The following is a 27320-nucleotide window of genomic DNA, read 5'->3' as shown; positions in this document are numbered from 1 at the left end:
GTGGGAGACTGGATTAGGATCAAGAAACCACCAGGAGCTGATACAGGGAACAGAGTAATTCCCAAAAAATACGGAAAGAGACAGCAAATAACTGAGGTTGTCAGTGCTAACACAGTTAAAGTAGACAGTAATATAACAGTAGATATCTCCCAGCTTAAGAAAGTATGTCCCCCCAGAGGTGGTGCCAGAATGGTTGCATCTGCTTAACTGCAGGTCAGGGCTGCAAGTGTGCCGTTCTGGAGATACTATATGGGTTGCCTCACACACCTGGCATGGTGGTGGCCGCGAACACAAAGGTGTTGTGGCAAGAACGTAAGTGTATGGATGTTACAGGGTCAGGACATATGAGCACTGTACCATGTGACAACTGTGGAGAACCAACTGCCGAGGTCCAATACCAAGGACCGGCTAATCTTAGCCTTAGGCAATCGGCCACAGGAAGTGATAGCGGAGAGAAAGGCGAGAGACAAAGACTAGGCCGCATACTCATGTGTAGAGCATGTGGATTACATGTATTCACGAATTGTGTATGGGGAGTACAAGTAGTATCGGGAACCTGGGACCCTAAAAGATGCTTATGCATGTGGAACCACCGGGGAATCATACAACCTAGAGGCTGCATGGAGTGTAGAAATCAGCAAGTTAAGGGAAATACGGTCTTACTAAGAGGGAGCTTGCTTACGCCAGTGAGGCTAGAAGACCCTCTCTGGCCGGTGGAACAAGGACCTTTCCAGTTGGCAAAAGGGTCTAGTACCTATAGGAATAGTGAAGAGTGGCTAAAAGCCAGGGAAAGAGACCCAGTACCCCTTACAGGATATGGGACCAGTAAAGGAGAACCAGAATGTTGGATGATGGTAGACAGGAAATTTTCCCTATGGAACCCTAGGACTTACCTAAGTCAGATGCTGATAAACAGAAGTGACTGGGAACAAGATGATGAATATGAATTAGACAATAACCATGAGAGAAACGGCCACCATGGGGTAATGAGAAGATGCTGGTGGGAAGGAACATGTAAGCCGGTGAGAGAACATCACTGGGGCAGGTTAATGAGGAAAGAGAGGACAATGTGCTGTGTCTCTAAGCTTATGGCTATAGAGGATACAGAACCCGTCCGAGGTGACAAAAGAGAAAGGCATATGGTGAAATTGGGCTGGCAAATATACATTGCATAGGACCCTAAGACCAAATTGGACTGTGTATACTCGTGCCACATGTTGGTGGACAGGAAAGCAGCTCCTGGAGAGGGAAGGGGTAGAAATGAAGCTGCTCCACCTGATCCACAAGGAAAAATGAGAAGGTTTATTAACCTAATAAAAAGGAAACCAACTCCAGACACACAAGACCCTGGAGAGGGCACATCTAGACAAAGGGATAGAGGCCATACTAGGTCCCCCATTTGTAAAAAATAAAAAATAAATAAAAAACTAATTAGAACCCCCTCTGTCTCCACAGGGAAGCATGCGACTGGGGGAATATAGAACCAGGCATAGGGAGTGTTAGACAGGATGGGGTTGGTGGGCAAGTATCCTTTCCACCATAATATTAGTACCCACCGCCATAATAATAGGATTAAACCTAGGGATAGTGTATGAAAAACAAGAGAGAGAATTAGTACAGGGACTAGAGATACTACAAGAAAAATGTGCCAACTCTATACCACGGGCACACCCGTACAATGCACTATAACAAATTACTCACTGTGTCCAGGACACCCTTCAGTCAAGCTAAAACAGAGATTTAATATTATGAACTGGAATCTGACCTGGGATCATAATAATACCATAGTGGTGTTGTGGAAATCAGTTACCAGTAACACACTCCAAGGGTATATAGTAAATATAACTAAAGGACCAGTACTAGTTAATCAGACATGTGAGAATGGACAATATATTAATTCATATAAAGGCGGCCAATGGAGGGGACAGCTGGGTGATGCAGAGAATATAACGGAGATCAAATGTATCTATGATCAATGTACGGCCAGTTCACCTTGGGAGAGTGTTGAGTGCCACAGTTTAATGACTGCTTTCAACACCTCGGCCTGGCCTAGGAGAAGAGCAAATAGAATAACAACACGTTGGCCTTGGATAAGCGAAAATAGCATGACCACAAGTCACGCATCTGCAAGTGCAGCAATAACAACACCCCGTGAATCAGGCGGAAATAATACGAGCACAACAGTTAGCTGCACCCTATAGCGAGCTAAAAGGGAAGTGGCCTCCCCGACCACACTGGCGCGCGCCAAAACAGAAACTAACCTAACACAGACAGAAGGCCTAAAACAGAGTATGGATCAAGAAGGCCTAGACATACTATGCCTGAAAGGGAATAGCTCCACGTACCGAGTAAGGCACAGCACGTAGAAGCGAATTACAGGACCAGGCCCTGAAGCTAAATGGTTGAATGATATAGTGTTATACCTACACACTGGTAATTCCTCCTCATGGGATAATAGAATACTGGGAGGAAACAAGGGTATTATTTTACCATATGCAAAACATAGGACCTATAGATATCCAGGATTTACTAGTGGTCCATTAGATAGATTCCACCGGATGGAATATGGAGTGTGGGGACATGACATTCCCCACTCCGCCAGGCCAGGAGAAAAACCAATGAAGTATTCCACCTCAGGATGGGGTACGACACAGAATAATACAAACCCAGGGTTGGCCTATCCCAGGTCAACCCCATGGACAACACTAGACCTTAGGACTTTGAAAGAAAATGATCAACAGAGCCTTGAGATGGCCCAAAGAATGTGTGCTAAAGCCCCATTATGGAACTGGGGACAAGAACCAAATAACCTGTTCTATAGGAAAAGAGGGAAGGCCGCCCAACAGTATTATGACCAATGGGTTAGACCCCCCCCCCGCAAATAAAACTGAGGCCTGGGCACGATACCATTGCATCTCAGCCCATTGCATATTGAAAGAATCAGGAATCCCCCACTTCCATAGATGGTCAGGGGGACATTATCCTTCACCTGGAATGCTGGGGGTAGCTCCGGCCTTCTCAGGCAGGAATGAGGAAGCAAACCAAAAGTTGGTAGACATGGTAAACGCACGGGGTGCGTGCCACTCCAGAGTATTGGCTGGAGGAGGTATTATAAAGCATATAAGAGCACAGGACAGGATGGAACATGTGCATCAATTTGGATATAGTTTCCCCCCAATAGGAAGATTGAATACTGATACCCTTATATGGATGCAGGGATTAATGCTACAAAAATGGAATACAACCATGGATAAAATAATTAGGAAGGCATTAATAATGAACTAAATGGTCATTAGAAACTTTGAAGCCAGCACTAGTACGAAGAGTACCACGGTGTCCAAAACATTTGATCCATTAGCAATGGGATGGGATAAGCGCCCGTTAGATCCCACTCCGTTAACCGGAGGATAGGTACAATTAGCATGCTATGGAGGCATTACATTCCATGTAAACCAAGGGGATATAGCTGGCACCAGGGATCAGACCCTTAGAACAGATCCCTCTCTAGCGGATTGGGCTAGATATACCCTTGAACCCATGACCGCCCGGTGGCTGATGGAAGGGTATAAGGAATGGACCATAAAACTAATGTGGCCACAACAGGACGAACCATGGGGAGACCTATGGGGAAAAAAGGTCAGACTGGGATAAGAATATGACCCTGACTTGGAATATGTCCACGTGTAAACAGTTATTTGACAATGGTACGGCATCAGGAGGGTGCAGTATAATTCAACGAAACTTGGAACTGTTAAAAACTATGGGGAAGGAAAACTACTGTAACATATTGAAGAGAAGGTTCTGGGACGAAAGAGCAGATGGCATAACGTGGTATCGAGATGAGGACACCACTATGAGTAATGTTTTAGGAGTCAACTGGTTAACTAGAGCATGGGGAGGTTTTACCACAGGGATGGCTAAAATGGCAAATGATATAATAGTGGAACCAGTATATAAGGTGGTCACAGCCATAAATTACAAATTATATAATAGTAGAACCAGTAAATAAGGTGGTCACAGCCATAAATGACAAATTATATAATAGTGGAACCAGTAAATAAGGTGGTCACAGCCATAAATGACAAATGATATAATAGTGGAACCAGTAAATAAGGTGGTCACAGCCATAAATGACAAATGATATAATAGTGGAACCAGTAAATAAGGTGGTCACAGCCATAAATGACAAATGGGAGGAAGTCACTTCATGGTGGCAAGAAATAAAATAAATATTCTGTCTCGGAATAAGTATCACAGTAGGGATCTTGATATTCATAGCGTTCATGATTACCCTATTACCCTAAAAAGAATGGGACTCCCAGTAGATGCAGTACTGAGGAAAGTGTGGCTATTCCTGTTTAAAATAATAAAAATGAGTCTTAGACTACTGAGAGAGTTATTAAAGTTAATGCTAAAACTCTTGTGGAAGATATGCAAAGGATTAATAACATGGACTATGGTATACGAGAGAGTACGTCTGAAGTCTCCTGGCCGACTAGAGCAACGGGAAACAGATAGACCTGATAGACGGGTAGACCTGGAAACAAAGATCCTAGGAGGATGGTGTATGGCAGGATGGAGACATTCATTGAACATTGGCAAATAATGGATAGGCCTGACCTACATGACTGTTGCGAGGGGCATATGTTGTGTTGGGAAGATACCAGGGAACTAGACTTATGTGGAGGGTGTGCATTTAGTGTGAAGGGGACTCTACATGGAAGGCTAAATTGGCGAGGGAAAGATTTGGAGAGTGTGCGTTTAGGTTGCTTAGAGGAAGCCAGAGATTGGCCAAAAATGAGGGTAATGGTAAAAAGAGGGATGGCTTGGGAAATGACCCAAGACAGAGAAGAGGCAAAGTTGAGGGTTGTGTATAATGGTAAAGAAATAGAATGGGACAGGCAAACGGGGAAGATAGAGTTATCAGGGCTAAACAATGAAATATATTACACAGGATGGAGCCAGGACCAGGGGAGGATGGAATCATCGGTGCGAGCATTGTTTTAGCATAACCAAAGGAAAAATAATTAGAGATACAAGATCTGGGAATAGCCTTATTACATATTTTTGTAAAGCTTGCTTTTGTGGTGCAACATGTAATAAGTTAGGGTACTGTAAATATACGGAAGATGACACAGAGGACTGGCCCAAAGATGGGTCATATGCAAACATTGTGTTGAACAGCAGATTAGCAGTTAAGTCAGTAATGAGTGATGGTCAGTACCTCAAGAGTAGGTATTGGTTGAAGATGGAAAATGGGCAGGAGGTTAGCTATGGCATGGTACAGAGGATAGATAGGCTAATGTTAGGGGTACACTTTAATGGGGAGATAATGAGGCGAGGAACTAAGAGAAAGGAGTGTTCAGATACTGGAGAGGGTGTGACAAGAGATTAAAAGAATCTGCCCACTCCATCAAGCAATGGGGACAACAACACAGGGCATCCATGGGACCTCCTGGAACCACGGACCACACCTGCAGAAACTGGACAGCAGGGGGAAGCAGAGGAGATACCCAGCATAGACTTCTCCCAGCTGACGCTTGACATACCACCCACGTCACCTCCAGTGGTAGAAACAACCAGCTGGTATCATTGAGTAGAATCAGCCAACAGTAACATGGAAGCAAGCAATGTGGGAGTCAGTAGTGCATGACCTTGAATGGTAATAATAGGAAGCTTCCGTTTTACACACAGGTCTAAGGTTACGTAGGTCTACAGCACCAGTGGGAACTTCCCATGTAAAAAGGTATATGAAGAGAACAGAGATCATAAGCCAGTATGATCCTCACTAACATATGAGACAGACTTCATATGGAGAATCATCATAGGTAAATTTACTATTGCACTATACGCTTTTTGATAGACTAGAACAATATTTTGAGAACTGGATAATTTTGCTTAAGTACTTATTGGGTCACTATCTGAAGAACCTGGTTGAATTTTGTGAACCCGACTGGGTCTCCGAAAAACAGGGGTCTAACCACCTCTTGATCACACAGACAAAGCGGGCGTTCGCATTTTAGACACCAAGAACCAGAGGTGATTAAAAATTCAAGGAAAAACAGCCAAGTACCAGTTACAATATATTGAGTCCATACACAGAGTTGGAAGTGTATAAAGATATTGGAATTCGGAATCTAGCGTCATTGCTGTGAGAATACCAATTACAGGAAAGTGACCAAGGGGCTGAGCATTTCAAATCAAAATCAAATCAAATGTATTTATATAGCCCTTCTTACGTCAGCTGATATCTCAAAGTGCTGTACAGAAACCCAGCCTAAAACCCCAAACAGCAAGCAATGCAGGTGTAGAAGCACGGTGGCTAGGAAAAACTCCCTAGAAAGGCCAAAACCTAGGAAGAAACCTAGAGAGGAACCAGGCTATGTGGGGTGGCCAGTCCTCTTCTGGCTGTGCCGGGTGGAGATTATAACAGAACATGGCCAAGATGTTCAAATGTTCATAAATGACCAGCATGGTCGTATAATAATAAGGCAGAACAGTTGAAACTGGAGCAGCAGCACGGTCAGGTGGACTGGGGACAGCAAGGAGTCATCGTGTCAGGTAGTCCTGGGGCATGGTCCTAGGGCTCAGGTCTTCCGAGAGAGAGAAAGAAAGAGAGAATTAGAGAGAGCATATGTGGGGTGGCCAGTCCTCTTCTGGCTGTGCCGGGTGGAGATTATAACAGAACATGGCCAAGATGTTCAAATGTTCATAAATGACCAGCATGGTTGAATAATAATAAGGCAGAACAGTTGAAACTGGAGCAGCAGCACAGCCAGGTGGACTGGGGACAGCAAGGAGTCATCATGTCAGGTAGTCCTGGGGCATGGTCCTAGGGCTCAGGTCCTCCGAGAGAGAGAGAGAGAAAGAGAGAATTAGAGAATGCACACTTAGATTCACACAGGACACCGAATAGGACAGGAGAGGTACTCCAGATATAACAAACTGACCCTAGCCCCCCGACACATTAACTACTGCAGCATAAATACTGGAGGCTGAGACAGGAGGGGTCAGGAGACACTGTGGCCCCATCCGAGGACACCCCCAGACAGGGCCAAACAGGAAGGATATAACCCCACCCACTTTGCCAAAGCACAGCCCCCACACCACTAGAGGGATATCTTCAACCACCGACTTACCATCCTGAGACAAGGCTGAGTATAGCCCACAAAGATCTCCGCCATGGCACAACCCAAGGGGGGGCGCCAACCCAGACAGGATGACCACATCAGTGAATCAACCCACTCAGGTGACGCACCCCTTCCAGGGACGGCGTGAGAGAGCCCCAGTAAGCCAGTGTCTCAGCTCCTGTAATAGGGTTAGAGGCAGAGAATCCCAGTGGGAAGGGGGGAACCGGCCAGGCAGAGACAGCAAGGGCGGTTCGTTGCTCCAGAACCTTTCCGTTCACCTTCCCACTCCTGGGCCAGACTACACTCAATCATATGACCCACTGAAGAGATAAGTCTTCAGTAAGGACTTAAAGGTTGAGACCGAGTTTGCGTCTCTGACATGGGTAGGCAGACCGCTCTATAGGAGAAAGCCCTGCCTCCAGCTGTTTGCTTAGACATTCTAGGGACAATTAGGAGGCCTGCGTCTTGTGACCGTAGCGTACGTGTAGGTATGTACGGCAGGACCAAATCAGAGAGATAGGTAGGAGCAAGCCCATGTAATGCTTTGTAGGTTAGCAGTAAAACCTTGAAATCAGCCCTTGCTTTGACAGGAAGCCAGTGTAGAGAGGCTAGCACTGGAGTAATATGATCAAATTTTTGGGTTCTAGTCAGGATTCTAGCAGCCGTATTTAGCACCAACTGAAGTTTATTTAGTGCTTTATCCGGGTAGCCGGAAAGTAAAGCATTGCAGTAGTCTAACCTAGAAGTGACAAAAGCATGGATAAAATTTTCTGCATCATTTTTGGACAGAAAGTTTCTGATTTTTGCAATGTTACGTAGATGGAAAAAAGCTGTCCTTGAAATGGTCTTGATATGTTCTTCAAAAGAGAGATCAGGGTCCAGAGTAACGCCGATGTCCTTCACAGTTTTATTTGAGACGACTGTACAACCATTAAGATTAATTGTCAGATTCAACAGAAGATCTCTTTGTTTCTTGGGACCTAGAACAAGCATCTCTGTTTTGTCCGAGTTTAAAAGTAGAAAGTTTGCAGCCATCCACTTCCTTATGTCTGAAACACATGCACATGCACAACACATTTAAGCTAATTGAACTATTTTAGCTATTTAGTCAATATTGTTAGAAGTGTTAACGCATTTAAAGTTTTGCAATATTATCTGGCATAGCTTAAAGCATTAAGGATTGATTGAGCATTATTGTTGTATTTAGAAACTGTATAACCATTGAATTGTAATAATATGTATAGGACAAAAAACAGAGTGACTTAATAAAAGCTTGAAACTTTGACAACTAGACCAGATTAACGATCTGGAGAGCAAACGCCTTTGACACTCTCACTGAACAGAAAGTGACCCTGGTTATAGGTTAAAGTGATTGCACTAAAGAATATTTAATTGTGTGGACAATAATATATTTTTAAGAGAGTCAAGACATATACCAATACTAGTTTCCAAGTGACTACTAGCTGACGAGCATAATAACTAATAGGAGAAGTTGTTAGGTATTGATATATACAGAGGTAAAGAAACTTGAAAGTAAGGAAATATAGGAGGAATCCATAACGCTTAAGAATATTTAAATAGGAGTATATGTATCCAAGGCCTCATACTAGACCGGAAAATAAGGGAGTGACAACGTGAACGAAGGAACAAACCCAACTCACGCGAAGGCCCATTACGAATACATAGGAGGGTTGGTAGGGCCGCACGGCTAGGCCCTTGTTACACCAAGGTAACTAAAATCCTAAAGTACTCTGCCCAGCCAGAGGACGGGGTAGAGGCTTTTGCTGCAGGTATTGGGCAAAAGTCAGCACTGTGACAATAGTTTTTTGGTGATGTGGACACCAAGGAACTTGAAGCTCTCAACCTGCTCCACTACAGCCCTGTCGATGAGAATGGGGGCATGCTCGGTCCTCCTTTTCCTGTAGTCCACAATAATTTCCTTTGTCCTGATCACGTTGAGGAAGAGGTTGTTGTCCTGGCACCACACGGCCAGGTCTCTGACCTCCTATAGCCTGTCTCATCGTTGTCATTGTTCAGGCATACCACTGTTGTGTCATCTGCAAACTTAATGATGCTGTTGGAGTCATGCCTGGCCATGCAGTCATGAGTGAACAGGGAGTACAGGAGGGGACTGAGCCTGCACCCCTGAGGGGTCCCTGTGTTGAGGTTCAGCATGGCGGATGTGTTGTTACCTACCCTTACCACCTGGGGTCAGCCCGTCAGGCAGTCCAGGATCCAGTTGCAGAGGGAGGTGTTCAGTCCCAGGGTCCTTACCTTAGTGATGAGCTTTGAGGGCAATATGGTGTTGAACACTGAGCTGTAGTCAATGAACAGCATTCTCACGTAGCTGTTCCTTTTGTCCAGGTGGGAAAGGGCAGTGTGGAGTGCAATAGAGATTGCATCATCTGTGGATCTGTTGGGGTGGTATGCAATTTGGAGGGGGTCTAGAGTTTCTGGGATAACGGTGTTGATGTGAGCCATGACCATCTTTTCAAAGCACTTCATGGCTACAGACGTGAGTGCTACGGGTCGGTAGTCATTTAAGCAGGTTACCGGAGATGTCTCCGGACCTACTTACTGCCACAGTCATACTTTGGACCTAGTTTTGTCCCATGGAATAAATGTTGTGGATCTTAATCTTTTTCCTCATAATCCTGGAGTATCTGACCACCATTTTATTATGTTTGCAATCGCAACAAATAATCTGCTCAGACCCCAACCAAGGAGCATCAAAAGTTGTGCTATAAATTCTCAGACAACCCAAAATACCTTGATGCCCTTCCAGACTACCCAAGGACGTCAGAGGACAAAAATCCGTTAACCACCTAACTGAGGAACTCAATTTAACCTTGTGCAATACCCTAGATGCAGTTGCACCCCTAAAAACTAAAAACATTTGTCATAAGAAACTAGCTCCTTGGTATACAGAAAATACCTGAGCTCTGTAGCAAGCTTCCAGAAAATTGGAACGAAATGGCGCCACACCAAACTGGAAGTCTTCTGACTGGCTTGGAAAGACAGTACCGTGCAGTATCGAAGAGCCCTTACTGCTGCTCGATCATCCTATTTTTCCAACTTACTTGAGGAAAATAAGAACAATCCAAAATGTATTTTTGATACTGTCGCAAAGCTAACTAAAAAGCAGCATTCCCCAAGAGAGGATGGCTTTCACTTCAGCAGTAATAAATTCATGAACTTCTTTGAAGAAATGATCATGATCATTAGAAAGCAAATTACAGACTCCTCTTTAAATCTGTGTATTCCTCCAAAGCTCAGTTGTCCTGAGTCTGCACAACTCTGCCAGGACCTAGGATCAAGGGAGACACTCAAGTGTTTTAGTACTATATCTCTTGACACAATTATGAAAATAATCATGGCCTCTAAACCTTCAAGCTGCATACTGGACCCTATTCCAACTAAACTACTGAAAGAGCTGCTTCCTATGCTTGGCCCTCCTATGTTGAACATAATAAACGGCTCTCTATCCACCGGATGTGTACCAAACTCACTAAAAGTGGCAGTAATAAAGCCTTTCTTGAAAAAGTCAAACCGTGACCCAGAAAATATTTTTTAAACTATCGGCCTATATTGAAGCAGCTACACAGACAGGCCTAGAAAACATAATGAACTTCAGCCCCACATCGGACATATGTGAAAGAGCTAAGTGAACTTAACAGTTAGTCTAATGCAGCCTTTGTTGTGGGGGTAGGAATTACAGTTTCATGATGACACTATAAAGAGCAACAAGAAAAGAGCAACAATTTGGTCCAATTCTAGTGGCTTTCGTGATGGGCTCATGAGAGGAGCAAACCATTCTACAGTACCTCTACATTGATGTCAAACTCTGACACAAGAACAATCTTTTAGTCGGACACTCTGGTGAGGGACACACAGAGTCTTCCAAAGGCAACTGAGGTGAACATCAGCTGGAAGGTCACGCTCCATGGAATCACAGACCATCTTCATCAGATTAAAAGAGGGGAGCAGGGAACCAGTTTACACTTCCTGGCCTCTCTGGACATCCACATCAAATTCTTACAGCTCTGTTCTGGAAAGGGACAAATTTGCATTTGATTCTGTAGCAACCTTCATACACCACATTTTTGTATTTATTTATTGTTGGACATAAGACTAAAAACACCAGAAAATCAGCTCCAAGTGATATTGATTCTGTTCCAAAGTATTCCCACGCATAATAGAGAGACAGTACGTATATGTGATCGCTTCCTGCGGTCAATTTGCAGTCTACAAATGATTTATAATTATGTTTGGAACCCTTGATCATCCGCTCAAGAAAAAACAAAAGGCCCTCGGCTGAATTTAGTTGATGATCGCTGACCTAGGGCCTCATTTATCAAAGGTTTGTGTTTGATACTGTAGCAACCTGAATGTAGTTGATCGCTGACCTGGGGCCTCATTTATCAAAGGTTTGTGGTTGATACTGTAGCAACCTGAATGTAGTTGATGACCCCTGACATAGGGCCTCATTTATCAAAGGTTTGTGTTTGATACCGTAGCAACCTGAATCTAGTTGATGACCCCTGACATGGGGCCTCATTCATCAAAGGTTTGTGTTTGATACTGTAGCAACCTGAATGTAGTTGATGACCCCTGACATGGGGCCTCATTTATCAAAGGTTTGTGTTTGATACTGTAGCAACCTGAATCTAGATGATCGCTGACCTAGGGCCTCATTTATCAGAGGTTTGTGTTTGATACCGTAGCAACCTGAATCTAGTTGTTGACCCCAAAGGTGCGAACACAGAAAGGTTGGTATTTATAAATTCTGAACTTGATGTACAGCTCAGACAATACTTACGCACAACTATTAGTGGTTGAAGAATTGTATTTCAAGCTAATACTGTTATTTTGGGTGAAATGTCAGCATTTGACGAGCAGGAATTATAATAATGGTAAGCTAATAAAAACATTTAAATGTAATGCTAAAAGAGATGTATTTTCCGTTAGTAAGGAGACGGCATAGCAACATGTAGCCTCATATGTTTCCTTGACTTGTATTATATCTAAATCACTATCAGATGTTCTGACATGACTGGTTTATTCCCGCTGCACAACTGAAATTAGACCATTTATCTATCGCTCATTCAATAGCCAAGCATGTTTGAAAGTAAAGTAGACCGGTAGCCTATGGTCATTTCCACGTGAAAGGACCTATGAGCACCAACATGTGAAGTTCATAGAAGTATGTCAAATTGGGGATCAAATGAAAGCTTAGAGTCTACAGTTGAAGTCGAAAGTTTACATACACTTAGGTTGGAGTCATTAAAACTCATTTTTCAAACACTCCACAAATTTCTTGTTAACAAACTATAGTTTTGGCAAGTTGGTTAGGACTTCTACTTTGTGCATGACACAAGGAATTAATCCATGCTTTTGTTACTTCTAGGCTAGACTACTGCAATGCTCTACTTTCCGGCTACCTGGACAAAGCACTGAATAAACTTCAGTTAGTGCTAAATACGGCTGCTAGAACCCAACAAAAATGATCATATTACTCCAGTGCTAGCCCTCCCTACACTGGCTTCCTGTTAAGGCAAGGGCTGATTTCAAGGTTTTACTGCTAACCTACAAAGCATTACATGGGCTTGCTCCTACCTATCTTTCCGATACATACCTACATGTACGCTACGGTCACAAGACGTAGGCCTCCTAATTGTCCCTAGAGTTTCTAAGCAAACAGCTGAAGGCAGGGCTTTCTCCTATAGAGCTCCATTTTTATGGAATGGTCTGCCTACCCATGTGAGAGACGCAGACTCTGTCTCAACCTCTAAGTCTTTATTGAAGACTCATCTCTTAGTAGGTCCTATGATTGAGTGTAGTCTGGCCCAGGAGTGTGAAGGTGAATGGAAAGTCACTGGAGCAACGAACCGCCCTTGCTGTCTCTGCCTGGTCGATTCCCCTCTCTCCACTGGGATTCTCTGCCTCTAACCCTATTACAGGGGCTGAGTCACTGGCTTACTGGTGCTCTTCCATGCCGTCCCTAGGAGGGGTGCGTCACTTGAGTGGTTTGAGTCACCGACGTGGTCTTCCTGTCTGGGTTGGGGCCCCCCTTGGGTTGAGCCGTGGCGGAGATCTTTGTGGGCTATACTCGGCCTTGTCTCAGGATGGTAAGTTGGTGGTTGAAGATATCCCTCTAGTGGTGTGGGGACTGTGCTTTTGCAAAGTGGGTGGGGTTATATCCTACCTGTTTGGCCCTGTCCGGGGGTATTATCAGATGGGGCCACAGTGTCTCCTGACCCCTCCTGTCTCAGCCTCCAGTATTTATGCTGCAGTAGTTTATGTGTCGAGGGGCTAGGGTCAGTCTGTTATATCTGGAGTATTTCTCCTGTCTTATCCAGTGTCCTGTGTGAATTTAAGTATGCTCTCTCTAATTCTCTCTTTCGGGGGACCTGAGCCCTAGGACCATGCCTCAGGACTACCTGGCATGATAACTCCTTGTTGTCCCCAGTCCACCTGGCCGTGCTGCTGCTCCAGTTTCAACTGTTCTGCCTGCGGCTATGGAACCCTGACCTGTTCACCGTGATTACTATTATTTGACCATGCTGGTCATTTATGAACATTTGAACATCTTGGCCATGTTCTGTTATAATCTCCACCCGGCACAGCCAGAAGAGGACTGGCCACCCCTCATAGCCTGGTTCCTCTCTAGGTTTCTCCCTAGGTTTTGGCCTTTCTAGGGAGTTTTTCCTAGTCACCATGCTTCTACACCTGCATTGCTTGCTGTTTGGGGTTTTAGTCTGGGTTTCTGTACAGCACTTTGATATATCAGCTGATGTAAGAAGGGCTATATAAATACATTTGATTTGATTGACATCATTTGAGTCAATTGGAGGTGTACCTGTGGATGTATTTCATGGCATACCTTCAAACTCAGTGCCTCTTTGCTTGACATCATGGGAAAATCAAAAGAAATCAGCCAAGACCTCAGGAAAAAATTGTAATACCTGAAATGCCACAAATTCAACCTTCTTAACCTTTAAAACGTCAGGATCCTTCAGGTGAAAGGCAACCCCTGCATGCTGCAGTGTAGGCCTATCCACTGCCATGGACTCTTCTGTAACTGACAGTTAGACTTAGAGGTTATGTTGTGGTCTTTTGTTTGAATTGTTTACGTGTCTGCTGTGCAGGGGAAATAATAAGACAAGCGGAACTACGTAGGTAATACTGTTGTAACGGGGATCCTTATTGTAGCAACACACTTTTGGAGGGAAGGAAATCCTGTTTCATTGTTTAGCCAGATCAGTGTTCCAACTCTCAACATGAAGATACCAGTTATTGATTTTGGAGCATACAAGTTAGGGGAAAACGAGGTTTCAGGCGAGCAGTTAGAGATCCTGAGCAGGCAGTTGAAAACGGCCTTTACTGAAGTGGGATTTGTTTATCTGAAGAATACTGGGATAGTACAACAAGACGTGAGTAACAGCATTGCTCAGAGATCTATTTCTTTTTAAAAGCTGTTGGAAATATTTGGCATGTCAGTACGAGTGTATTTTGTGCTTTGGGTGATCAACATGAGGCTATTCTTCATAGGTGGATGAGGTTATGAACATATCCAAGAAATTCTTTCTGCAACCAGACGAAATGAAACTGCCTTTCAGCAGGAAAAGCTTCTCTATTAATCCTAACCATGGCTGGGTGTCTTTGGAGACAGAGAGGTATAGAGACACACTGTCAAGTCAAAACATCTGCCTGTGCTTTCATGTCCAAACAGTCTAGTCATTATGTTATATTCTATGATAATATATTATATCCATAGTCCCCACTCAGTATAGTGTTGTGTACATTGATTGAATGGTCAGGACAATCTCTCTGTATTCACAGTTTAAATCCCAAGAGACCAGGAGACCTAAAGGAAGCCTTCAACACTGCATCCCTTCATCCAGACATAGTAAACAAACTGTCTCTCTGTTTGTTGCGACAGTTGTAGACACATCCAACTTCTCTGCTGTGGTTGTTGTTGCTATCAGTGTTAAGGTCAAGGTACAAAGGGATTGACTTCACTCTGAGCCATATACAGAGTTCAACCACTCTGATAGAACTTCATCTAGGAACAGAACTCACCAGGCTACCCAATAAATACATTGAAAGTTGTCAACCTGTCATCTTTTATATCCTATGTAGCTCTGATTTCACAGTTCTTACACAACTCTTCCTGGTCTGTAGAAATGGCCATCGTGGGAAGGAGGGAATGGATTCTTTGAGGTCCAGTCGTCGTTCTTCCTGCGCTGTAAGGACCTGTGTCTCCGGGTGCTTCGTGTGATGGCCTACAGTCTGGGCCTGGAGGCTGAGGTCTTCCTAAGTGCACACAGACACATAGGGAGTGAGTACAGCTCTCTCCCTCTCTCTCAGGGGGTTATCTATGTACACTCTATCTATGTACAATCACACCTGGGTGAAGGGGTGCTCAGTCCTAAGAATGTAAAACTGAAGTTGGGAAATTCCATGGTAAGAGTGACACTGAGAATCAGATTTTTCACTTTAAAATGTATGTCAAACAAAAAAACAATGCTTGCAAAGTTAAACAAACTTGCAACTAGGAACAAGGACTACTTTAACAATGTACAATTTTTTTTTTTACAAAAACACATTTACTTGAAGAACAGTGCAGATGCAAAGTTTGGTAACAGAATGACGGCACAAACAGCACAAACCCTCATTCTGTTTGACATTTTAAAGTGTAAATCTGAGTCTGTCAGTCTGTTACTGTGGAATTGCCCCGTTGTAAAATAATGTTCAGGATAACAGCTTATTCCCTTCAACGATATGAATTGCTGAAGCGTTTTGGATCAAGCTTCTTCATCAAAGCACTATTACAACATAGTGTCAGAATTCTACAAATACACATTAATCATGGTTTCCTTTCAATGTCAATGTGTATCTGTGACATTCTGACACTGTTGCAATAGTTCTGGAACCATCTTTGAAAGGACATTGTGAAAGGGAAATACATTTGGGGCCCTATTGTGTGAATCAGGCTTGATTGTTGTTGTCCCCTGCAGCTGATAAGAACAGCAGTACCCTGAGGTCTCTGTATTACCCCTCGGTGAGGAGTGACAGGGTGAAGGAGGGCCAGCTGCGCTGTGGAGAACACTCAGACTATGGCAGCATCACCCTGGTCTTCCAGAGTCAAGAGGGTGGCCTGCAGGTAAACAAGATAACTGAATCCTCTGCAGCTTTTACTAGGGGCAGTGTTTCTGGCTACGTCACCTGGCATTAAAAACTTTGGCTCTAGTTATATTCTTGCACACAGTCCATGCAACTTATTAAGCCACATTTTAATGGACTACAGTGAATTCGGTAAGTATTCAGACCCCATGACTTTTTTCCAAATTTTGTTACATTACAGCCTTATTCTAAAATTGATTCAATTGTTTTTTCCCCCCCTTCATCAATCTACACACAATACCCCATAATGACAAAGCAAAAACAGGTTTTTAGAAACGTTTGCAAAAAACTTAAATATTACATTTACATTAGTATTCAGATCCTTTCCTCAGTACTTTGTTGAAGCACCTTTGGTAGTGTTAACAGACACAAGTCTTCTTGGGTATGACACTACAAGCTTGGCACACCTGTATTTGGGGAGTTTCTCCCATTCTTCTCTGCCGATCCTCTCAAGCTCTGTCAGGTTGGATGGGGAGCATTTTCAGGTCTCTCCAGAGATCTTCGGTCGGGTTCAAGTCCGGGCCTCTTAAGGACATTCAGAGACTTGTACCAAAGCCACTCCTGTGTTGTCTTGGCTGTGTGCATAGGGTGGTTGTCCTGTCGCCCCAGTCTGATGTCCTGAGCGCTCTGGAGCAGGTTTTCATCAAGGATATCGCTGTACTTTGCTCCGTTCATCTTTCCCTCGGTCCTGACTAGTCTCCCAGTCCCTGCCGCTGAAAAACATCCCCACAGCATGATGCTGCCGCCACCATGCTTCACCGTAGGGATGGTGCCAGGTTTCCTTCAGAAGTGAGGATTGGCATTCAGGCCAAAGAGTTCAATCTTTATTTAATCAGACCAGAGAATCTTGTTTCTCATGGTCTGAGAGTCCTTTAGGTGCCTTTTGGCAAACTCCAACTATGCCTTTTACTGAGGAGTGGTTTCCGTCTTGCCACTCTACCATAAACACCTGATTGGTGGAGTGCTGCATAGATGGTTGTCCTTCTGGAAGGTTCTCCCACCTTTACAGAGGAACTCTGGAGCTCTGTCAGAGTGACCATTGGGTTCCTGGTCACCTCTCTGACCAAGGCCCTTCTCCATCAATTGTTAAGTTTGGCTGGGCGGTGATCTCTAGGAGGAGTCTTGGTGGTTCCAAACTTCTTCCAATTTAAGAATGAAGGAGGCCACTTGGGGACCTTAAATGTTGCCGAAATGTTTTGGTACCCTTCCCCAGATCTGTGCCTCGATTCAATCCTGTCTCGTACCTCATGGTTTGGTTTTTGCTCTGACATGCACTGTCAACTGTGGGACCTTATATAGACAGGTGTGTGCCTTTCCAAATCATGTCCAATCAATTGAAATTACCACAGGTGGACTCCAATAGTTGTAGTTGTAGAAACATCTCAAGGATGATCAATGGAAACAGGATGCACCTGAGCTCAATTTCGAGTCTCCTAGCAAAGGGTTTGAAAATAAGGCATTTCTGTTTTTTTTTTATTTCTAATACATTTGCAAAAATGTAAAACCTGTTTTTGCTTTGTCTTTATGGGGTATTGTGTGTAGATTGATGAGGAACATGTTTTATTTAATCAGTTTTAGAACAAGGCTGTAACATAACTAAATGTGGAAAAAGGGAAGGGGTCTGAATACTTCCCGAATACACTGTATGTAAGTTAATGATATTTGTTCACCCCAATAGCAAAGTTTGACAAAACAATGTTTTATCCATACCTCTAAATGCCATCTTATTAGATGTTGCCATTTTCCCCCCATTAGTTTGGAATTGAGACCTGCAGTTATCTCAATATCAGACCACTTTGGAGATATTAACAAATTTACCAAGTGACCTGGGGTGAAATCTATTGTAGAATAAATTGAACATTGATCAATTTAATTTGAATTAACATGGCTTATGTGTGTTCTATCAGTAATGTGGTAAACTGGATATTAAAATGACAACTCCATAGGTGCGTACCAGGTCAGGGGAGTTCATCTCCGCTCCCAGCATCCCTGGGACAGTACTGATCAACATAGCTGACCTGATGCAGAGGTGGACCAGTGATGTTTTCCTCTCAGCGGTGAGACTTGCCCTTCCATTTTACACACCGTTACTTGATAAGATCATACAAGACTTTTCAGGCTCATTGCTTGTGGATACAGACCTGCGTTCAAATACTATTTTAAATGATTTAGAATAAGCAGGGCTTGATTGAGTTTGTTGTAATGGAACCAATAGAAAAGTCCTAAAAGTACAAAGAAACCCTGCCACCTGGAAGACTAAAGGAAATGCTAAAAGCATTTGTAAGATTTCAAATAGTATTTGAATCCAGGGTCGTATTCATTAGGGCACACTTTAGCAAAACATTTTGCAACAAACAAACTTATTTTCTTAAGTTCAGTTAGTCCCTGCCTGTTTCATTTCATTTTCTTATGTTTGTTGCCTAGTAAATATGATTTTGGTCTCTGTGGAAGCAAAGTTAAATTTGCCTTTGAATTTTGCATCCCACTTTCCCTTTCAGGTCCATAGGGTTTTGCTGCCCCCCGCTGGAGACTTGAGCACACGGCAGTCCCTGGCTTTCTTTGTGCAGCCAGACGATGAAGCCCTCATCACCTGTTTTGATGGGTCCGACAAATATCCCCCTGTGAAGTCAGGGGCCTATCTCATGGAACGCTTCAATGACTCTTATGGGAGGAAATGACCTTTATCTATCCAGCATTAATTATTTTGTGTTATGCAATTATGTCAGTGAAACAGTGTCAGTAAAAAGAGAATTTCCTTTTAAATCCATGAAGTGAAGTGGGAGAGAGAGAATCAGATAAAGTTGTGGAGATAAAGGAATATGTGAGCAAAAACCCTCCAAGTACAGATACTGTATGTAGAACCATAGTAAAGACCAGTATGGACTATCAATACAGATACTGTATGTAGAACCATAGTAAAGACCAGTATGGACTATCAATACAGGTACTGAATGTAGAACCATAGTAAAGTCCAGTATGGACTATCATTACAAAGCGACCATTTAGAATGGGGCCCAGTTCATTGAGAGGATGTCTTAACACAACTGGGGGATGACAGACATGAGGTGGGTGGGTGGAGATAATATTATTTTTATAATGATGAATTGTTGATATTGATGAGGCAACCATTAACATTACAGTGTGATATTCTAATTAGGTAACTACTAACATTTAGGGGCTCCCGGGTGGCGCAGCGGTCTAAGGCACTGCATCTCAGTGCTAGAGGTATCACTATTGACACTATTGTTCGATTCCAGGCTGTATCACAACCGGCCGTGATTGGGAGTCTCATAGGACCACAATTGGCCAAGCATCATGGTTTGGCCGGGGTAGGCCGTCATTGTAAATAAGAATTTGTTCTTAACTGACTTGCCTAGTTAAATAAAGTTAACACTTTTTTTACTATTTTATATGACTAGTATCTATGTGGACTCTACTACAGTTCAACCAGCTCAGCTATAAACTACACCAGCATGACTACTATCTATGTGGACCCTACTACAGTTTAACCAGCTCAGCAGTCCAGAGAAATAAAACCCAGGATAGAGGGGCTGAGTGAATGTGGTCTGGACTCTGTGGAGGAAGGTCATTGTGTCAGAGACACTGTAGAATCCCGTCTCTCACAGTTGAAGTGTACCTATGATAAAAATTACAGACCTCTACATGCTTTGTAAGTAGGAAAACCTGCAAAATCAGCAGTGTATCAAATACTTGTTCTCCCCACTGTAAATATGAACTTTATCGAACAAAACATACATGTATTGTGTAACAAGTCCTATGAGTGCCATCTGATGAAGATCATCAAATGTTAGTGATTCATTTTCTCTATTTCTGCTTTTTGTGACTCCTCTCTTTGGCTGGAAAATGGCTGTGTTTTTCTGTGACTAGGTGCTGACCTAACAATCTTATGGTGTGCTTTCGTCGTAAAGCCTTTTTGAAATCGAACACTGTGGTGGGATTAACAACAAGTTTATCTTTAAAATGGTGTAATACTATGTTTGAGGAATTTTAATTATGAGATTTCTGTTTGAATTTGGCGCCCTGCACTTTCACTGGCTGTGTCACGCCCTGGCCATAGAGAGGCTTTTATTCTCTATTTTGGTTAGATCAGGGTGTGACTAGGGTGGGTATTCTAGTTTCTTTATTTCTATTTCTTTGTGTATGGCCAGGTGTGGTTCTCAATCAGAGGCAGCTGTCTATTGTTGTCTCTGATTGGGAATCATACTTAGACAGCCTTTTTTTCCTTTCACATTTGTGGGTAGTTGACTTTGTTAGTGGCACTATAGCCCTAGTTAAACTTCACGGTCGTTTCCTTGTTTTGTTGGCAACAGTAATTTCAAATAAAAATACATGTACACTCATCTTGCTGCGCCTTGGTCCATTCTTTTCGACGACCGTGACAGGCTGTTGTCAAATCAATCCCGTTAACGGGATTTCAGCCATAAGAAGTTAATGAATATGATGCCAGATCAGTCGGCATCTGAGACATTATTACTGATGATAGGACGACATAAACTGTATCTTGGAAAGTCTACACATTCTAGTTATCAGATTCACATGGAATTGTTGTGCAATTTACATTTTTAAATATGAAACTATTTGTGAAAAGATTAAATGTAATTTTAGCTTCCAAATGAGAGAATTGGGTTTTCATAAGGTTAAAGCTCTGCTCACTCAGTGGCCCCGCCCATGTGAAGAGACATTGGTTGTAAACTATGAAACATGCCCTCTCTCCTACCACTATATAAAGCCCTTGACGAAAATGTAACTTTCTGTTCCGAAGACATTAGGGCGATAGTCCTACGTTAAAAGGGCTCAGATAGTAAGCTGTTCCAAGGATGTGTGGACTTGAGGTCCCCACATTGAAAGGACAAAGACCACCTACAGAACTAAGCCAACCTTAGAGAACCTAACGAAATTAGCATCAAATTTCAATGTGTAGGTGACGACCTACACCCCGGAAGGATGAAGTTCGACTATACCAGCCAGAATATAGCATGAGCTTAAAAGTATGGGAACTTGGTATGAACTTTGAACTCTTATTCACTCCAGAAGTGATACTTCCTAGCCATTGAGTTAGCAGCAGTCGCTAAACGTGGGCTACTAGAGGACAGACAGAGTATTCTACCATGCTCCAGTTCACCACGAGACATTCTTCAGAGGACCAGAGATCCATAAAGGACAAACCGGCCTACCGAAACAATCTACCGAAGCACAGCTCAGAGTAAATATTTATTGCATTCTCCTTTTTCAAATGGGCGGCTATTTAGAATGCATAAGATTCTGTATTTACGATGCATAGCGTCTCCCTTTGTAACTCAGTCTTCCCACTCTTTCAATCAAACCCAACCCCCTCTCTTTGTGTAACCAGCCGTCGTATCTGTTCTGTCCACCAGGGACGTTTTCTTTATGACATAATAGGTCCATCAATGTATGATTCATTCTGTGTATATGTAATTTTGTATTGCTGATTCAACTTGTTAGCCAACAACAAAACACTTTTATCACGGCAACTGGTTTGATACATTCACCTCTGAAGGTAAATAATGTACATACATGAACTAATCTTTCTCTGATTTGTTATCCTGAGGGTCCCAGAGATTAAATGAGGCATAGTTTTGTTTGATAAAATCAATTTATATATTCAAATGTAGGAACTGGGTTCTATAGTTTGAACCCCTGCTGTGTTTCCTTTCAAATAGTATCAAGAATATGCATGTCCATGGTTCAGGTCCTGAGATACAGGCAGTTAGATTTGGGTCATTTTAGGCGGAAATTGAAAAAATGGGTACAATCCTTAAGAGGTTTTTAAAAACAAACAATTGCCTACGAAAGGAGACATGTTTAACGAATTAGTGTTGACACCTAGACGAGAGCACACAAAAACCACTTGCAAACCTACCAAAATGAACCCACTCCTTGGGGATCTGTTAGTACGTAAGATTAGCCACCACAACTCTTGTTGGCGGGGTTAAAAGAGGCCAAATCGGCACCAACAACACCTCACTCGCAACTAGCCGGACAACAAGACTTTTCATTAACACAACCACCGCCTTGTTCATTCTGGATGCAGAGTGTATACAGTACCAGTCAAAAGCTTGGACACACCTACTCATTCAAGGGTTTTTCTTTTTGTACTATTTTCTACATTGTAGAATAATAGAAGACATCAAAACTATGAAATTACACACATGGAATCATGTAGTAACCAAAAAAAGTGTAAAACAAATCTAAATCCATTTTTTATTTTAGATCCTTCAAAGTAGCCACCCTTTGCCTTGATGACAGCTTTGCACACTCTTGTCATTCTCTTAAAAATAAAGAAAAACCCTGGAATGAGTAGGTGTATCCAAACTTTTGACTGGTACTGTATATTCCACTCCCACCTGTTTGCTGACCATGGGCAAAACGTCATCCACACCATTCTCCGGAATGCACCTGAAGCAATTCAGAAGAAACAGCGTTTCTTCCCCACTCGGCTGACGTCATCCCGGCCATCATGCCGCACAACCCCAAACAAAGTACCCCTACTCCCCCCTCAACTCTAAACGATAAGTAGTGGAAACCAATAAACAAATCCTCCACAGTGGGAAAATATATATATTTTTTTAAGAATGTACGTGTAAGGGTTTTCCTTAGGTGAAGTAGAGGCGGACCGAAACGCAGCGTGGTGGTTATTCATGTTTTTTAATAAAGACACTAGACATGAATAAACTAACAAAAACAATAAACATGGAAAACCAAAAACAGCCCTATCTGGTGCAAAACACAGAGACAGGAACAATCACCCACCAACACACAGTGAAACCCAGGCTACCTAAATATGGTTCCCAATCAGAGACAATGACTAACACCTGCCTCTGATTGAGAACCATATCAGGCCAGACATAGAAATAGACAAACAAGACAACCAACATAGAATGCCCACTCAGATCACACCCTGACCAACCAAAACATAGAAACATACAAAGCAAACTATGGTCAGGGTGTGACAGTACGCAAGAACCAAAAGTGAAGAAAAATAATAGTAGCCCTCCTCACGACCCACAGCACCTTCACACAACCAACTCCCACAAGAGAGACATTGTTACAACACTGCACATAGAAATAATATCAAAGATTAAATATAGCGTTTCTTCTTCTTTGGAGTTTAACAGCGGTTGGCATCCAGAATGTCACTGCCCCCAACGGGACTAGAACATAAATCCATTTTACTATGTGATACAAAAGGGGAAAAGGAAAAACCAAAAAGAAAGAAGCCAAAAATAATACTACTAAAAACCACCCTTCCAACTAACCCTACAGTCATTAAAAACCCACTACCCCATTCCACTACTTTGACCCTATCTGCTCCTGCACCAATGCCAACGACCTGGGAGGACTGGACACCACCACTCAACACACCCTGTAACTCTTCTGAAGTCAAATCTCATATGACCAAATACTTCTCTGCAGCTGCCACCACAACATCTATTTTCTGTGATTTACATTCCATTTCTGTGGTACAGTTGATAACCATTGCTATGAACGCTAAGAAGCCAACCTTACTGAAGCATATATCACTCGTTGGCCTATCCCTCTGTGCTGCACAGATCTACTACTCACATATATCACTCGTTGTCCCATCCCTCTGTGCTGCACAGATCTACTACTCACATATCACTCGTTGTCCTATCCCTCTGTGCTGCTAAGAAGCCAACCTTACTGAAGCATATATCACTCGTTGGCCTATCCCTCTGTGCTGCACAGATCTACTACTCACATATATCACTCGTTGTCCCATCCCTCTGTGCTGCACAGATCTACTACTCACATATCACTCGTTGTCCTATCCCTCTGTGCTGCACAGATCTACTACTCACATATATCACTCGTTGTCCCATCCCTCTGTGCTGCACAGATCTACTACTCACATATATCACTCGTTGTCCCATCCCTCTGTGCTGCACAGATCTACTACTCACATATCACTCGTTGGCCTATCCCTCTGTGCTGCACAGATCTACTACTCACATATATCACTCGTTGTCCCATCCCTCTGTGCTGCACAGATCTACTACTCACATATCACTCGTTGTCCTATCCCTCTGTGCTGCACAGATCTACTACTCACAGGGATCCTCTCAGGATCCCTCACCCTTGACCCATCCTCCTCTACTTTCTTCACTGCCTCAGCATACGACACCTTCTGCACAACTCTGACTCTATCCACCTCAACCTGCCTCTCTTTCACCAGACACTTCTGATCCCCAGCAACATGGACACCCCTACAGTTGACACACACAAGTTTATCCACCGAAACTACACAGTCCTCTATCACATGACCTCCTGAACACTTCCCCCATCTTGGAATCTCCCTCCTACAAACTGCTGCAACATGACCATAAACGTTGCACCTGAAACAGCTCAGTGGATTCAACACAAAGACTCTAACAGGATAACTGATATACCCTAACATGACTTTTGTCAGGTAAAGAATCAAAAGGACTGACAGTGACTCCTCTGTTGCACCAAACAGCGGGCATCAAAAACACCAAAAATCTTCAACTTCAATTGCTCCACCTCCACACTTAACGCTACCCCAGAAATCCCTCCTTTCAATGGTGCCCTTTTCCTAAGAACAAAGCAAGAAACAGATCTTGACCCAAGTTGCGTGACACAGAGCGCCCACTCCCTCTGGTCAGAAGAAACACAAACAAATATGACAAGTCCACTACAGGTTACCTTCACTGATTCAACTGCACCCAACTCCTTTCCGTCCCACCCTGAAACCACACAAGGATCTGCCAAAAGGTATGGATCCACTTTCTCCAACAATGTAACTCCTACTGCACCAGATTCTTCTTTATCATGTCCATTGATGTCAGGCTCTGGTTCTGAGGTCTTCACCACACCTTCTACCTCACTTAACTCTCCCTCATTCATTTCCATTTCACCTCCAGAACTCAGTCTGGCGCACGGCTCACTCTGTTTGCACTTGAATTATAACGTTTGAAATGTCTCTATTACTTTTAAACTTTTACGACTGTAATGTTTACTGTTCATTTCTGATTGTTTGAGAGAACTGTACACAATGTTAGAGACAAATATTTTAGTTCCCAGGTTAGGACCCTTAATATGGAATACATTAAATAGAGTGGTAAGAATATATAAAGGGTAACAGTTTCTATGAAGTACATATTATAATGCTTTTAATGAATTTTGTAATGCCTTAAACTGATGTGATATGACACTAACTATTAGCGCCCATAATAACTCAAACGTGGTTGTAAAACTGTACAATGTGTTATGGGTGGAGGGGGACTTGACATGGATACAATGTACTGTATGTGAAATGAATACTGTATGTATTGACTGATCATTGAGAATGATGTAACACTTTACATTACAGTGTGTTTATTGCTGTGTAATTGGTCCTGTTAGTACAGTGGTGTAACAGGTACTGTGATGCCTCATTATTCCACTGTACCAGCAGCAGTAACCCGAACCAGTAATAATGTTACTGTAATGTAAATAGTTATAAATCTTTACATTATATTTTCCATATGTCATCTATGATATACTGAATGTAATGATACAGTTGAAGTCGGATGTTTACATACACTTAGGTTGGAGTCATTAAAACTCGCTTTTCAACCACTCCACAAATGTATTGTTAACAAACTATAGTTTTGGCAAGTCGGTTAGGACATCTACTTTGTGCATGACACAAGTAATATTTCCAACAATTGTTTACAGGCAGATCATTTCACTTATAATTCACTGTATCACAATTCCAGTGGGTCAGAAATGTAAATACACTAAGTTGACTGTGCCTTTAAACAGCTTGGAAAATTCCAGAAAAGGATGTCATGGCTTTAGATGCTTCTGATAGGGTAATTGACATAATTTGAGTCAATTGGAGGTGTGCCTGTGGATGTATTTTAAGACCTACCTTCAAACTCAGTGCCACTTTGCTTGACATCATGGGAAAATCAAAAGAAATCAGCCAAGACCTCAGAAAAAACATTGTAGACCTCCACAAGTCTGGTTCATCCTTAGGAGCAAACACCTGAAGGTACCACGTTCATCTGTACAAACAATAGTATGCATGTATAAACACCATGGGACCACGCAGCCGTCATACCGCCCAGGAAGGAGACGCGTTCTGTTTTCTAGAGATGAACGTACTTTGGTGCGAAAAGTGCAAATCAATCCCAGAACAATGGCAAAGGACCTTGTGAAGATGCTGGGGGAAACAAGCACAAAAGTATCTATATCCACAGTAAAACGAGTCCTATATCGACATAACCGGAAAGGCCGCTCAGCAAGGAAGAAGCCACTGCTCCAAACCACAATAAAACAACCAGACTACGGTTTGCAACTGCACATGGGGACAAAGATTGTACTTTTTGGAGAAATGTCCTCTGGTCTGATGAAACAAAAATAGAACTGTTTGGCCATAATGGCCATCATTATGTTTAGAGGAAAAAGTGGGGAGGTTTGCGAGCTGAAGAACACCATCCCAACCGTGAAGCACGGGGGTGGCAGCATCATGTTGTCAAGGTGCTTTGCTATAGGAGGGACTGGTGCACTTCACAAAATAGATGGCATTACGAGGACGGAAAATGATGTGGATATATTGAAGCAACATCAAGACATCAGTCAGGAAGTTTGGTCGCAAATGGGTCTTCTAAATGGACAATGACCCCAAGCATACTTCCAAAGTTGTGGAAAAAATGGCTTAAGGACAACAAAGTCAAGATATTGGAGTGGCCATCACAAAGCCCTGACCTCAATCCTCTAGAAAATGTGTGGGCAGAACTGAAAAAGCATGTGTGAGCAAGGAGTTCTACAAACCTGACTCCGTTACACCAGCTCTGTCAGGAGGAATGGGTGAACATTTACCCAACTTATTGTGGGAAGCTTGTGGAAGGCTACCCGAAATGTTTGACCCAAGTTAAACAATTGAAAGGCAATGCTACCAAATACTAATTGAGTGTGTGTACACTTCTGACCCACTGG

At 42.9% G+C, this 27320-nt stretch overlaps 1 protein-coding gene across 1 annotated transcript; it reads left to right on the top strand.

The window, feature by feature from the left end:
- Positions 1 to 14340: 14340 nt before the first annotated feature.
- Positions 14341 to 20678, top strand: si:dkey-10o6.2 (isopenicillin N synthase family oxygenase). The gene is made up of 7 exons (XM_020492273.2): positions 14341 to 14563; positions 14682 to 14806; positions 14973 to 15039; positions 15315 to 15471; positions 16151 to 16296; positions 18263 to 18373; positions 18815 to 20678. Exons 1-7 carry the CDS (start codon positions 14411 to 14413, stop codon positions 18992 to 18994), a joined length of 939 nt encoding a protein of 312 aa, XP_020347862.1. The 5' UTR covers positions 14341 to 14410; the 3' UTR covers positions 18995 to 20678.
- The last annotated feature ends 6642 nt before the right edge of the window (positions 20679 to 27320 follow it).

The sequence above is a fragment of the Oncorhynchus kisutch genome, linkage group LG10 (genome assembly GCF_002021735.2).
Source record: "Oncorhynchus kisutch isolate 150728-3 linkage group LG10, Okis_V2, whole genome shotgun sequence".
Classification (NCBI taxonomy): Eukaryota; Metazoa; Chordata; class Actinopteri; order Salmoniformes; family Salmonidae; genus Oncorhynchus; species Oncorhynchus kisutch.
This window is presented reverse-complemented; position numbering and strand designations above follow the sequence as displayed.